Consider the following 16,116-nt stretch of genomic DNA (forward strand, 5'->3'; position numbering starts at 1 on the left):
CACATGCAAGCGCGCGCCGCGAGATCCAGTACGCGCGGCGCGCGAAACGAGAAATTTTTTTCATCGAAGTCACAGAGTCATAGGCGCGCTCCGCGCGTATGCCAAGACCCAGGTCCGCGCGGCGCGCAGAACAAAGCGTGCGGCGCGCGGACCCGCGTAAGTTGCTTTAAATAAAGGTGTTTGGCAGTTTTTTTTTTTTTTTTCAAAAAGAATCATTTCCTCTCCGATTTCCTTCGAACCCTAACCTTTTCCCCCCAAATTTTCGACTCCCACAATCATTTAAACACGAAATTTTATCATCACTCGTCCTACATTTGATTTCTCTTCATCAATTCGTGTGTGTTTACTTCGTTTTTGGGTGTTCTCCATCTCTCCATCCTCTCACTCTCCTACACTTCAAGGTATGACTCTAAATCTCGATTTTTTGGTGTGAAATGGTGATAATCTCGTGGTGTTAGCAAGTATTTGTGAGAATGTGGCTATAGGAAGGGTTTAAACACTATTTATGACTCAAGCTTTCATGAAAAAAATGGCACGCACTCTAGGTGTTCGATGAAATACCCGAACGAACGTACAAGTGAAAATCGAGAAATTTACTTACAATTACGGGTCAATACGTATGGGGGCCGATTGTGAATGTGTTTGGGGGGTAACAAGGGGTAATAGGCGTTCATCATAATATCATCGACTCATTTTCCGTCGTGTTTTGCAGATGCAACGAGCTTCGACATCGAGAGTCAACCCCAAACGCATCCGTCGTTCGGGAGCGTCGTTGCCTCGTCCATCGACACTATTGGAGGGTGCCGGCGAGGTCTGGGATGCCATATCGAAGAAGGGACTCATCGCGGAGCGTGTGCTTGCACCCAATCAACTGTGCGGGAATATGCTGGCACAAATCCGGGGACTTCACTGGGAGAAACTGTGCAATATCGAGACGCCGGCATCACCGAAGTTGGTGCGCGAGTTCTACGCAAATCTCTCCGTCACAGAGGGAAACTTCGTCAAGGTGCGCAATGTGGTGGTCAACATCTCCGCACCGGCGCTCAACGATTATCTCGGGATCCCAGAACCCGAGAATGACGACTATGCCGACATGTGCCTGTATCCACAATGGGAGGAGTGGATTCACCTCCTCGCCCACCCCGGCGCTACCTACAAGACGAAAGTGGTGCATGGCCAAGTAGTTCCGAGCCACCTCCCGATATCGAGCCTGAACCGTTATGCGAAGGCGTGGCAGCACTTCATCTGTGCCACGATCCTTCCTAATCTGCGGGAGCACACAGTGGATCTCCAACGCTTGGCCTTATTGGTGTGCATCGTCACCGGGAGAGGCGTCAACATCGGGAAAATCTTGAAAGAGAGGTTCGTGTTCTGCGCAAATCGCGACACCGATGTCACGCTCGGCAATGGGGGGCTTATCACGCAGCTCTACCTCAACGAGGGACTGCGAATCCCGGCCTCCGAAACGCGAGAAAAATTGGGGGACCCAATCGACGACCGGAAGATCATGAGCCTAAAGCAGTGGAAGCACGGGGCCGCACATCCGGACGGGCGCGGGTTCATCGACATTCCCGAGCAGTATCAAGGCATCCCGGGAGCCCCCATTTTAGACGCCCCGACGACGCTCCACCCCCGGTCGAGACCAACGACGCGCCTGCCACCGGTTACAACGAAGCACACACCTCCGGCTACACCGAAGTGTTAGCCATGATGAACCGGTTCGACCACCACTTGGGTCGAATCGACCGGAGCATCGAGACATTGGGTCAGCGCTATAACGCCATGGGGAGCTTCCTCACCGACTTCGGCCAACGGCAGCGCGACAGAGACGAGTTCCACCAAAACGTCTACAACACGTGGACGTCGCAGCAAAACTTCCCCGTCTCTCAAGCCGGAGCACAGCATGACGCCCCGATCTACCCGGCATACCCACAACACCTCATGGCGCCATACCCGGCATATCCTCCGTGGGACCCCAACCTCTACGCCCCCCGCGATCCCGACGGGAACGATGACCAAGGCCGCGACGAGTAGGGGCGCTCGACCACCCCCGCAAAGGTACGTTCCTTCACCCCTGTTTTTGCATCGATACATTGAGGACAATGTAGGTTTTGAGTTTGGGGGGGGTTTTGTTTGTTTTGCGGGGGTGTTTTTCTCTGTATACTAGTAGTTATATTTTTGGTTTTCATGTTGTTTTTAGGGTAATTGGTAGAAATTGATGTTTTGACTGCTTTGATTGACTCGTTAAAGGTTTGCCGATGATATGGATAGTCTTGAGCTTTAGGCATTAGAATAGATCTGTGAATTACCAAGTGAAAAAGAATTTGACTGAGTTCGTGTAAGGTCTAAACCCGAATAATGTTTGTCTCAATGCTTAGCTGAACTTGAGTAGTCGCCTAACTAGTCCTAAGAAATGACCACCGAACACACTAAGAACCTTTTCGGACCCCTAGTCGAGGCGAAATTGAGCGCATACTGATCTGGTGAGAGTGATATGGGCATTAGGAATAACCCTTCGAGCCAAAAAGTCGACCCGGAAACAGGTATCAAGTAGAACCCGCTCACAAAAAGCCGAACATTTTATCCTCTCTCGATACTTAGTCAGAAAAAGCCGAGCCAATAAGTTTGAAATCCCACAAAGAACCCACATTAACTTTAGCGACTCCTGAGTGATATCTTTGCGTGAACTTTTTTTTTGTGATCCTTATGTGATATTTGCTACGACCCCACTCATTGTGTTTGTTAGGTTACCGTTCTAGACACCACGCCGGTGATTTATTAGGCTATGTCTTGAAAAGAAAAAAAAAAAAAAAAAAAAATTAATAATAATAATAATAATAATAAAACAACGTGCCTATGTGAGTATTTGTAGTTACGGCGTGGTGGTCTATGGTATTTGGAAGAGTGTGATTGTGGTCGAGTCAAAGTTTGGGGGGAACTTGGGGAAGAAAGGCTAAAGAGGTATGATGTTCTAGATAGGCTTTTTCAAAGCCAAGAACAATGGGAAAAGTGAGTGAGTGAAGACAAAAGGGGAAGTTTTGGGGAGAATGGAGTCGCTAAGGGTAATGTCAAAACCACTAAAAATCCGTTTTCCCACCCGAACCTAAGCCTGAACATTACAAGCCGCTAAGACCTATTGACAAGCCAGGAATGACGTGTGTGCATTAGTGGAGATCAAGGGGGAAGAGAAGGCGTATGGTGTGTCGAATCGAAGTTTTTGTCTAGACAAATAAAACGATTCTTGTGGTTGCATCTGAGGATTGGGAGGGTCACGAGACTTGGGAAGCTAAAGTTACTTGAGATAAGATAACATTGCAAACGGTGAGGGCTAACACGTATTCGCGAAGATTCTTTTAAACTTGGTAGTTAACTTTGAGTTTAAAACCACAGATGTCTATGTCAATGTAAGTCTAGAGGTTAGAAGTTGAGGCAAGCATGAGTCGATCAGTGTAGTCAAGGCATTGAAATTTACTAACTTTAGTCGGGTTAACTTCTTTTGCGTAATTTTAGGTTTCTTTGTGTTTCTTTTGTTACTTGAGGACAAGTAACGGTTTAAGTTTGGGGGGATTTGATAGGTGCGTTTATCACGCGTAAAACTCCTATTTCCCGAACCGAAAACCGACGAGTCCTCAAGTATTTTAATGGTTTTTAGTAGATTTTTGAGTAATTTCAGGTTCAGAGGAGCATTAGAGCATCTACAAACAATTCCGTGAAAAGATGATGAGATTCGGAGTGAAAATGATCAAAATGGAGTCAAAATTGAGAAGGGCAAGAAATTTGGCGAATATGCGCGCCGCGCGCCCACCACCGCGCGCCGCGTGAAGACAGGATCCGAGACCGCGCGCCGCGGGCCTCGAGTCGCGCGCCGCGCATACGGAGACTCAAACAACGATATCGCACAGAGTCTTATGCGCGGAGCGCGCATAACCTGAAGCTTAGACCGCGCGCCGCGCATTGACGACCGCGCGCCGCGCGCCCGCGGATTCCTGGAATAGGAAATTAGCGATTTTTGAGGATTCTTGACCCTTGGATCGAATTGGAAGGCTCAGATCACTCCGAAAAACACACACTCAAGGCTAAAAACACCTTTTGTAACCTAATTAACTCATTCTAGTTTTTTTTAGTTTTTACTACTTTTGGCTGCACTTTTGAGAGCTTTTGTTTGGGAGCGAAGTTGAGTCAACAATCCGACGAACGAGCAACCGTGAACTCCCGTTTTTAATAGTTTTTCTTCGTTTCCCTTACTCTCTATTACGTTTACTTCTGAATTAATTGATAGTTTCATTATTCCCATCATGAATTTCATAGAGTTTTGCTTATTGATGATTATGTTAATTATTGCTGTGATCACCATGTTGTTAACTATGGACTCCGTTAGAGGCTAGATTTTTAGCGGGGTTGCGATGTAGCCGGATTAAATTGGGTTAGGGGGTTTCGTTAGGGTGAAATTATGCTTTGATGTACTCAATTATTCATGCTTGTTTGGATGTGTTCTTAATGCGTTCTTTGGGTTGGCCACCTTTAGGATTGTTTTTAGGAGTTTCTGTCACTCGAGAGAGGGCAAAAACTCATGCTCATAATCCATGCTTCGTTCTGTTCTTAGGTTGCTAGACGGCTTAAGCTTAATGTAATCGTTTGAATTCTCGTGTTTATTGCTCGTGATTGTTTTAATAGGATTAGAGGCCGAGAGGATACATAATCCGTCAATTGCGTAGGTTGCTAGATCACTCGAGAGAGGCTAGTAATATGTTAGGGAGAATGAGATTAGCGTGAGTAGAGTAGGTCTAGTTGTTGGAACCCGAAACCCCCGAGTCCTAGTTTTCCGGTGAAGTCGTGACCCCCATTTTCTCTTATTTGAAGTTTCGTGTTAAATTTCCGTTGTTTTCAGTTATTTTTATTATAGTTAATTCTTGCACCTCCCACCTTAATATAGTGAAATCAATTTGCTTTAGATTGTGTAACGTCGCTAGAGTAACTAGTCTCTGTGGGATCGATATCCGTTACTTACGTAACACTATTACTTGTTCGATACGTCCACTTGCGTGCTAGTTATAAAAATATCGCAACACTATATACCTATGATACTTCTTCTACGCTTGTGGGATACTGTGATGCTGACTGGGCAGGTAGCACGGTTGATAGAAAGAGTACTTCTGGTGGATGTTTCTACCTTGGAAACAACCTCATCTCTTGGTTCAGCAAGAAGCAAAACTGTGTTTCCTTGTCCACAGCTGAGGCTGAATACATCGCTGCTGGGAGTAGTTGCACTCAGCTTCTCTGGATGAAGCAGATGCTCGCTGAGTATGATGTTGGACAAGATGTCATGACATTATTCTGCGACAACATTAGCGCCATCAACATCTCAAAGAATCCTGTTCAACACAGTAAGACCAAGCATATTGAGATCAGACATCATTTTATTCGAGATCTTGTGGAAGAAAAGAAGATCAAACTCGAATACATTCACACCGAGAAACAGCTTGCAGACATTTTCACCAAGGCTTTGGATGCTAACCGGTTTGAAAATCTCAGATCTTCTCTTGGGTTATGTGTTATTGATCAATAGCAATTATTGTTTATCGAAGGATTGTTTGGTCTTAACTTTTGCGCTAATCCTTCGCTGACTCCTGTTCGTGTTACTGGTGTGTTATTTCTCTCATGGGCCCATGTTTCTGGTTAGCCCATTCGACTGATTTGCCGGGCTATATTGCCAAGTGTTGTCTCTCAGGGCCTAGGAACGTTCAAGGCCCACTTGAAGTTGCGACGTCGTTTTTCTTGCCATGCTCTCACTCATGCAGACGGTTACTCTTCCGAAAAAGAAGGGGAAGTTATTTCCTGTTTGAATTTCGAAATTTCTTATACTTTTTCGCTCTTAAGATTTGTTTCCCAAATCCGCTTTCTTACCCATTTTGACAGTTTTCCTTGTGGCAGTTTCCTTATTTCTTTTTCCAAAATGGTGGGTACAAGAAGCGGGATCAGTACCTCTACTCCCTCTGGAAAAGTCAAAGCCACAATGAGGAAGAAAAATGTCGGGACAAGAAAGCCCAGTGCTGAGAGCAACATGCATGGAGTTAGGGTTCGTGGTCTGAAACCCAGCATACGCGCCGATGGTCAGGCCGGAGGTGCGATCGCTGGGTCATCAGTCCCACCTGAGAATCCATCTCTATCTGCCACCAGACGCACAATTCTGAAGAAAGCTGCTCTCTCCATCACTGACATCACAGGAGAAGCTAGTTCCAGCAGCTCGTCTGAGGAAGAAAGAATAAGTGTTGATGATCCTGAAGAAGAAACCCCATCCGGTGTTTCCCCATCGAAAGCCCTCACAAGGTTGTGATAGGTAATCCTACTGTCTCTGCCTCTCCTATTGATAGGGTTTCGCTGCCTCAAGAGCCTACTCCTGAAGATGCCATTGGGGGCATGTTAGGCTTAAGTAAAGATGTTTCGCAAGATCTCAGAGGCAAGAAAGAACGTCCGACCCTGTTCAGAATGTTGGAGAGGATATCCTTGCTTCTCTGAAAAAGAAAATTCAGAAAGATGACGATGTGTGTCTAGCCACTTTACTCTCAGAGAAGAAAAAGAAGAAAAGAAAGCTGGTGGAAGAAGCTGCTCCCACTACCATCCCGGCTAAAAAGAAGATGAAGAAACCGGTGAAGATGGGCTTGAACAAGAAAAGGCTGAAGGGAAAGTTTGTTGAAGAGACAATTCCAGATGTCCTGAAAGATTTGGAAGAGGAAGAAGAAGTTGCCCGTCCTGAAGGGGTGTCTCTCATCTCCAGGAAATCTGTCGGAGGCCAAAAGCTTCCCAAGGATGTCCCCGCCGCTCCTCTGGACAATGTCTCCTTCCATGAGGAAGATCGTGTCAGAAAATGGAGGTATGTCTATCACAGATCTATTTTTCCAGAAAAAGAATTGTCCAAGGAGGCCCTGAAGATTGATGTGATCATGGAACTCTTGTCCGACGCTCAACTTGGGAAAACTGTCTCTGGGATCGGTCCTTATTATCCCAGACTGGTGAAAGAGTGCATTGTGAATCTGTCCTCTGAGATTGATCAGCCCCATCACCCTGAGTTTGGGAAAGTCTATGTTCGTGGCCATTGCTTTGATATATCATCCACTGCCATCAACGAGTTTCTGGGTAAAGGAAAAATTGTCACCGCTGATCGGCTTCCTTCCTTGGATGAGGTTGCCAAAGAGCTCACTAACGATGATAAGAAGACTTGGCCCACCAAGGGTTCCCTGCCTTCCTCAGATCTCTCGGCGAAGTATTCTGTACTGTACAGAATTGGGATTGCAAATTGGGCCCCTTCCTCTCACGGCTCCAGTATCAACTCCGACCTGGCATGCCTCATTTACCAGATTGGTACTCGGGCGTCCTTCGACTTTGGGGAGTTTGTTTTCAGCCACCTGGCGAAGCATGTTAAGTCCTATGCAGTAAAGCTTCCTATTGGCTTCCCTTCGCTCCTGTCTGGCTTGCTGGTTGCTCAGAAGAAGGATCTGCTCAGGGCTGACGATGTTGTAGGTAAACCTCCCAGTGAACTCTCTTTCAGTCCTAAGTTGTTTGAAGGGAAACATGCCAGGGACCTTGTCATGCCTTCTGTCGCAACATCTGTCCCGGTTGGTGGTACCATCAAAGTGGCTCCCCTGTCAGAAAATGCCAAGAGCGATATCCTCAAGGGTTTGTTGGAAGAAGTTGCTGCTCTTAAGGAAGTCATTGCAATCTCTTCTCGTAGAAAGACTGCGTGTGAGCGTCTTATCTCTGTCATGACTCTCCCTTCTGCCATGGATGGTGCTTCCACTTCTCAACCAAGTCCCTCTACGTGTCCTGATGAACAAGACTCAGAAGATGCTGTCAGCAGCGACTCTCAAAGTTCTCTTGCCAATGATGTCCCTAATCCCTCTGGTTAATGTTTTTTTTTTTTTCTGTAACATCTAACCTCTTTTTAGACATCTTTATGTTGGTTTCTTGGTATGCTTCTGTGTTTCAGACTGATATGGTTTGTTTTGGATGGATTGTAAGACAGCTCTATCGTACTTTTTCTGCTGAATGATATGCTGTTTTCCTAGTTCTCATTCCCTTTTCAGGCTTTTGTTCCTCCCTCTGTGTTGGTCGATCCTTGTCTTTGGTATCTTTTTGAGGCAATCAGGGGGAGAGGCGTCATGAGGTCATTTATTTTGACTCTCTTTCTGGTTTTGACGCTTGTATGAGAACTGGTCCTGGAAATGCTTGCCTAAAAAATAGCCAAAGGGGGAGATTGTTGTTACGTTGTTTTGTTGGCTTTATTTTTTAGTGCAAGTGGTATGGAAAGATGTCGGGTGTTATGTTTCATCTTCTGGATTGACATCTTTCCTCATGTGTGCAGACAGTATTTCAGGCAAGTTTCCAGTTTCGTCTGCTTGCTTCGCTGGCGACTTATTGCTAAGTTATTGCCTCGCTGCTGTCTTCATTACAAGATATCTGCCTCGCTGGAGCCTTCATTGCAAGATATCCTCCGCTGCTATCTTCATTGCACGAATATTCACTTTGATGGAGTCTTTACTTTGTGATATTCGCATGAGGCCGGGTAAGGAAACCCGAGATATCTTCCAGGATTGTCCTGCTGCTATAAAAGCCGTGTGCTCTCCCTTAGCAGCCTCGACACTTTTGATCAAACACTCAGAGCTCTTAGACGTGCAAGACCGGCGGACTGGGAGGCTGTGTGTTTTGGTTTTAAGTGGTGTAGTCTCTCAAACACTTTTCCACAGATTGAGTGTATGTGAGAGTTGGGTTCTTGTGCTTTTCGTGATTGAAGGTTCACGTACAACTGAAGACTGAAGGTCATCCGAGCCAGGAGGTTGCTCGAAGGGTGGAATTGAGACGGAGCTCAAATTCAGGGGGAGTCCCTGTCTAGGTGATCACAGGTAGTAATAGTCTCTAGGTTTTATTGATTTGTTGATTGTAATCAGATATAACCTTGTGTGTACTATTGACTACAAGATAGTGAAAATCCTTTCCACTGGCAGCGTGCCCCCAGATGTAGGTGTGTTTCACCGAACTGGGTAACCATATCATGTGTACTTTGTTTACTGCACTTTTTGTTGTTTATCCATATCTGTGTTCAAGCAAGTTGTCGGACACATTGTCAACACATTGTGTGCGACATCTTGCCATTGCAACTAATCAGAATTTCACATACATTGGGACCGGGTTAAATCCCACTTTTGAAACAGTCGCTTCCTTCTCTCTGATGCAGTCCGCCGCCCCATGGCCAAGGGTACCACACCGAAAGCACAGCGACCCCAAATTTTCATACTTTGCCTGTATCCAGATTGGCCGGAGATTCTCTCTATCCAGGAAAAACCCGGAGCAGAGGGGTCTAGAGAGGGGGACATTAGCTCTAAACCGCACAAAGGCTCCAAACTTGGCCTCTCGACTGAGCTTGCATTCTATCATATCTCCAAACAGGCTAACAAAACTCTTCATAGCTTGCTCCGAAATCAACGCCGGTGGAAGACCAACCAACCTGATCCAGAACGGACTACTAGTGAACTGGACTTCATCCAACGTGAGATTCTTAGGCCAACTTTCGATTAAGAACTGAGCTCCTCGAATCGTCCATGGTCTTCGATTGAGAATGGCGTCCCTATCTTTCCGGTTCTTTAAAGCAATCTTGAAAATCCCTGCCTTGATCTCTGAAATGGACCAGTGCTCCATCTTATCCCAGGCTTTATGGAGGACCGCCAGAATCGTGTTTCGACTAAACTGTTTTCTAGAAAGAATCTTCCCAAGCATAACAAAACTGCCATCCTCGTTTCCCTGCTCATTCTGAGAATCGTTCTCAATCCCCAACTCCGAGATACGGAAAGACTTGGTCTGGGTAACCTCGTCGGTGATGTTTCCCGTGTTCTCATCCATTAGAACCCCTACCACCGGAGCTGATGCCGGAGTAGCACACAAACCAGAGGACCCAAAGCCTCACACCGATTTGCCGGCAAAAACCTGAGTGAAGCAAGTTTTACTTGGATATACTGAAATTTACTATGGTGTTGTTGTGTATTTTATATCCAGAAAAGTACGTATTACTTTTTTCATCAACGATAGGATAAAATATTTCCTTATTTTGGTAATTAATTAATATATGGGTTTTTTGTTTTACTTGGTTGCATGAAATTAGAGGTTTTATTAATAAGTCGTGACTCTCATAATTTGTCACGGCTCGGCTTGATAAAAATTCATTCATGTTACATTCTTCGTCGAAACAAAACTGAGCTTGAACTTAAAAACTGAGACTCTCGTTTGATAAACAATATGACTTTGAGATCTCATACGTGCAGTCCAAAAAAGATCAGCAGATTGACAAAGGCATGTTAGTACCCCATGAACTTCTAAAAATTATTTTTTATCTTTATATTTTTAATTTAATTCTTAACCCAAAATTATATGCTATTTTCATACTTTCCCTCTTAGAAATGAAAATTCTTACCCATCACTTTGATTTTTTTTTTTTTTAATTTTATATATTTATCATATATGCTTCTTAGTTAAAATTAAGCTCGTAAATGTACTTGTTAAGTACATACTCGTTTGACTAATAATTTGCTGAGTGTTTTGTATGTCTATGAACGAATCAATGTTGCTAATATTTTTATCAACCTCGCTGAAAATATTGCAGATGTAGTTCATTTATTATGCTCGTTTGAATTTGAATTTCTTAGCTCAAGCTATAACTCGGTATTCGTTTAAAGGAACCGAACTCGAGCATTCTAAAACTCAAGCTCGGCTAGTTCAAACTCAAGCTCTCATGTCATCTCATATATTGGTTTAATTTTATACATCTTTTATCGATTCGTTGGGTATAGATCTTGTCGTTGGGCCTCAGTTTTTGTCGTTTCATCACGCTTGTCATCTCTTTTCTTTTCTCTTGATGTTCGCGCAAAGAAAACTAGCAACAAGTGGTCCCTTACTCCGATATCATAAATGTTCTATAAATTATCGAACACATTTTATGTAAACCTAAACTTTTGGAACAGATTGTTGTCATTTAATCCACTTTGACAGCTACCAATCTAGAAGGGAATTTTTTGTTCTAAAATTTCCGGACTCAAAATTTTGTTACGGTCGGAAACTTTCAATTGGGCAAATTACAGAAAAATTATGGCTTCAATACCATTTTTCAGGTTAAAAAAGAATCCCGAAAAACAGAATTTCGGTTTTATTTTGACCAAAATCTGACCAAAAACATAAATAGTTATTTTTATGGACGTTGTTTACATGTATTATTAGTTGTAACTTATAGTGATGCGAAAAAAGATCCTAAAACCGGAAAGCCAACGAAAGAAAAATTAAACTATTAGATTGCAATATTTTTTTATCATTATTGAAGCATCAGTTAATTTAGTTTTTGTCGGAAAAGTTTGAATAATAATGTATCGATTTATTTTTAGGGAAAATGATGTATATACGTGTTTAAGTGAAATGTCGAGTTTAATTTTTTGTTTTCAAAAATATCGAATTAAATTTTTTGTTTTAAAAAATACCTAGTTTATATCTTCTGTTCAATTAAAATGATAAAATTATATCATAAAATAGATAATTGTGTCATAAATTTTCTTTTATTGACTTTACATTAATGTTGATTCTCTGATATTTATATATAACAATAAACATCATTTTACCATTATTTATTCGCGCTTTATAGTCTCATATGTACTATATTTTAGCACGTGCATATAAGACCCTCCAATTTTGGCCCTCACATTTAACTAAACTCAAACAATGCATATAAGGTAATGAATTACTCGTATTAATATTGTGACAGTTGATTTTGTTGAGATGAAACATAAGACCCAAAATTGGCCCAATAGCTCACACAAGCCCCATTCAAAACATAAGACCCAACTCAATGAGTCACCATACATATTTGAAGTCTCACGCAACTAATTGATGTTGTCGAAACCTCGATATATATTATATGTAGCACATTCTAAGACTACTACGAGAAAGTATTCTTTGTCTTATCTTACGTGCCCCCGAGTTATGTTACTTTGCCCTGCCATTTTAAAGATCGTCTATATAGTTTATAAATAAAAAAAATTAGAAAATAACTAGTTTAAATATTTGATATTGCTAAATAGCCAAGATTTGATAAATATTAAGTAAATAGCACCATAAATGATGACGTAATTTAATATGACAGTGACTATTTACTTAATAATTACGTTTGTAAATGTATAATATTGACTATTTACTTATTATTTACTAAATTTTTATTATTTAGCAATTCTCAACGTTTAAATTAATTAGTTTGCTAAATTACCCTTTATAAATTATATACATATACTAATTTTATCAACTTTTCTTTAAGTTAAAAATAGCCAAAATTAGTTCATTTCCTAAACAATTAGTTCATTTCACTCACCATTTCGACTCCAAGGATATAAAAAAAACTCAACCGTATAATTTTAGCTAAATACAGCTAAGACTAATAGACTACTGTAACTTATACACATCTTGTTTGACGATTTTTGAGGTAAGAAAACACTACCACTATAATTGAAGGGGTGAATAGACCATTTATTTTAAAAGAAAAATATATATATATATATATATATATATATATGGACATTATTTTTTAAGGAAAAAAAAATTAGAAAAAGCAATCAATCTATTTTTAAAATCGTTTTAACTTATAGTTCAAATTTTAAATTTTAATGAATCTGTAAGATCAGTGGTATTGGTCTTACTTGTCCTTAGTGGGCGTCTTGCCAGAAAAGCCCATAGAAAAAAAGAGGGAGATGAGAAATCCTCTTTTTTTACTCAAGAAAAAAAAAAATAATAATAATAATAATAATATATGGGAAAATGTGGCACTTTAGGATACACACGTACAATATCTGATATATTGGTTAGTTCCGTTGACTACTTCCTCCATAATGTTAATCTCAATATAGATATTCGTGCTTTTGTTTTGTTCGGGCAATAGAAGACGACGTCAACCACATTTAGAGTAGTGGGATTTTACAAAATGAAAATTTGTCCTAATAATATTATAATTTAATTTAATCGAGTATTCAATTTTTTATAAATTTTAAATAAATAATTTGTTATCGCTGAAAATTGGACAATATTGAAGACTTTGAGTCGACTCAAGGCCGAACCAAGTGGTTGCGCCTGAGCCGAATTTGTAGAACTCGAAAATCACGAGTATTTTCTCCTAGTTCAAAAATGTTATTCGTTCATCGCGGAAATATGAAAATAAGAACAAGAAGAAGAAAAAAAGCTAGAAGGGCACAAAAGCGATACCTCTGGCGCGTGCTCCAACACTCAACATTAGTTTGATTGCTATTGTGAGGAAGGGGCACCGTTATTCTTTGAGAATATTTAGAATAACCGAGCTCAATCATAGTGAAATCAAGTGCAGGTTCATCGGAAGCGTTTCACGACTCTGGAATCGATTGATTGTGTTATGAAGAATTGTGTGTATTTTTGCCTATGTGTGAATGGTCTATTTATAGTGATTGGATGATTAAAAAAGCTTCAAATTTTAGAATTGAAAGGGGCAGTGCGGCCGTAGGGTGCCCAAATGTTCATAGTTAATGTTGTTATTCTATGGTTTTGTTGATAGTAATGAGCTGTAGGATGTGAATCGAACGGATTGATTCAGTGAGATGTTCGCACATACAAAGAGAGGGAGAGTATACACCATACGAAGAGGTATGTATCAATATGACTACCATTACATGCTGTTTTCTTGGTTCTATCAACAGCATGAATCATCTGAATGACATTCCGTTCGATAATATCGGAAACAGATAGGTATCGATTGGATTCAGAGAGATGCTCGCACCGAGGTATCAAAGATTTGTTAAGAACAGGATCATATCGGACTAACTACAATGAGCATATGAAGAAGAGTCGAGCTATGGCGCCTGATTTTGGCTTGGCTCGGCGCGTTGTATAGAGACACGGCGCGCGTACACTTCACGCGTGGAAAACGATTGTTGTCACGCGCGCCATGTGAATATTTTCGCAATGGCGCGGCGTGCCAGAGAGCATGTGTGCCCTTATTCTTTGTTTTTTTGTCTTTTTTCATGGGCTTGTTCTAAGTGGGCTTTTGTGCCTTCGTGGATCTGGATTGGGCTTCCTTATGTTATGGGCGTCGTTTGGGTTTCGATATGGAATTTCTTGCAAGTAACAAGGAATTTAATATTTTCGAAAACGACCGACAACATATCTATTATGGTGATGTGGTATTATTTGGATATTTTTTACACGGACGTTCAACTGTCATCATTGTTGCGGATGGGCATCAGATTGTCCCGTAGAACTTTCTCTCTCTTCCGTTTGATACACATACAACCATGCACTTATTTTATCCATCTAACAAAACGATGACATTTGAGAGACAAATAACAACTAGACTATCGTCATCCGAAACTCTTCTAAAAATGCAAAATCGGCGTGATTTCGAAGTAAAATCACGACATTGATAAATATTTCCATTTCGAGTCTACTTAGTTCTTACTAAACAGGTTGAACTTTTTTCCCTAATTCCACAAAAAAAAAAAAAAAAAAAATCTAGCCCAAAAAAAGATGTAAATAGATCAAGAAAAAACCTACAGTCTGTATGGAGTTCAAAAGCGTCGAGAAAAACACGTCGATGATGATTTCTTCTTCATCGGCGAACAACATGAGACCCAACAACCCGATATTATCCCCACTGTCACAAATGTTACTGACACCAACAATGGCATAGAAATCGACTGTTGCAATGCCGATGCCAAGATTATGGCCAAGTTTGAGCAATCCAGTGTTTCTGTTAAGTCATTCAACTACTCCAGGTCTGTTCTTTACTATACTCATACTTTCTCGGAAGAGCAAATCACAACTTATTTGTCTAACATTCAGAGAGAATGTATGATTCAACCTTTTTTGTATGAAATGTATTGAAGCCTAATTTTAGGATGATCAATTACAACGAGAATTGTTTTACAATGATAGGTTTGGAGCCACTGGCGATGCCTACCTTGTTGGGTGTTGTCACTAGGTCTTTCTTCACACATTTTTCCGGAGCTTCCCTATCAAAAGTTGTAGCATCGCGAGAGATTACGCTGCCCACCGCATTTAGGTCTACTCAAGGGCGACTCAAAAGTCGTTCCATGCCACTATACACATAATCGATTCCATGACGGTGATTAATTTAGAGCCAGTGAGGTCGGAAGACCCCACATTGTCGCGTGTCAAAGCAGTTCAAACTTAAAAGCTTGTTGTTAGAGTGATCTTGCGCATGCAATCTCTTCATATATGATTCATCAACATATTATGCGACACTGTCGTTGAGGATGCCATGAAGACGACCATGGAAAATGGATGTCGGAGATCAGGCGGGCAAATTTAGAGCCATATTTGGGCATACACTACCCACCATCAGACATTCCTCAAGCAGCACGATTCTTATTACAGCAGAATCGAGTTTGGATCATCTGCAACTATAATGCCGAATCGGTCCAGGTGGTCCAGAGTGAAGTTCTAAAGCAACCAATGTATTTGGTCAACTCCATATTGTGTGTCCCGCATGCATGCCACGTAATACATGTCCGACATGGGGTCCATGGCCTCATTGTCTCTGACCTTTGTGATAAACCATATCGACTCGTCTAAACTCAGGTGCTTGTTATGCGCCACCACAGCTCACCGTGCACTAAGACAAATATGGCTTTTAGATGCGACTTCTGTCGCATCCAAATACCCAAAAGTCTCATCCAAAAGTTATTTTGAATGCGACAAAAGTCGCATCCATTAGTCCAATTGCGATAAGTCGCATTCATTAGTCCAAATGCGACATTTTAAATACGACAAGTCGCATCCATACCAACTTCAGATGGTAAACATTTAGGAATTTGGATGCAACATATTGCATCCAAATGTCAGTGAAATAGTACTTTAGACGTCGCTCTTTAATAAAGCGACGTCAAATCTATGAAAAAACATAATTATTATCAATATGTTCCTTTCATGCTTTGCTATACATGCGAGTTCTTGATGCAAGTATCTAAGCTACAACTCAACATGGACCTCCAATTGGCAGTGCAACTCGCATTTGTATGTAAACCCTATTGTGTGACATGTTCCATCAAGAAT

General features: G+C 41.6%; 1 protein-coding gene across 1 annotated transcript; it reads right to left on the bottom strand.

Moving 5' to 3' along the window:
• Positions 1-9,156: 9,156 nt before the first annotated feature.
• LOC149386461 (uncharacterized) lies at positions 9,157-9,891 on the bottom strand. The gene has a single exon (XM_089626518.1). It carries the CDS (start codon positions 9,889-9,891, stop codon positions 9,157-9,159), a length of 735 nt encoding a protein of 244 aa, XP_089482644.1.
• Between the last annotated feature and the right edge of the window lie 6,225 nt (positions 9,892-16,116).

This window comes from Urtica dioica, chromosome 9, assembly GCF_054948205.1.
Source record: "Urtica dioica subsp. dioica isolate 48M chromosome 9, U.dioica_male_clone48M_v1_H2, whole genome shotgun sequence".
NCBI lineage: Eukaryota > Viridiplantae > Streptophyta > Magnoliopsida > Rosales > Urticaceae > Urtica > Urtica dioica.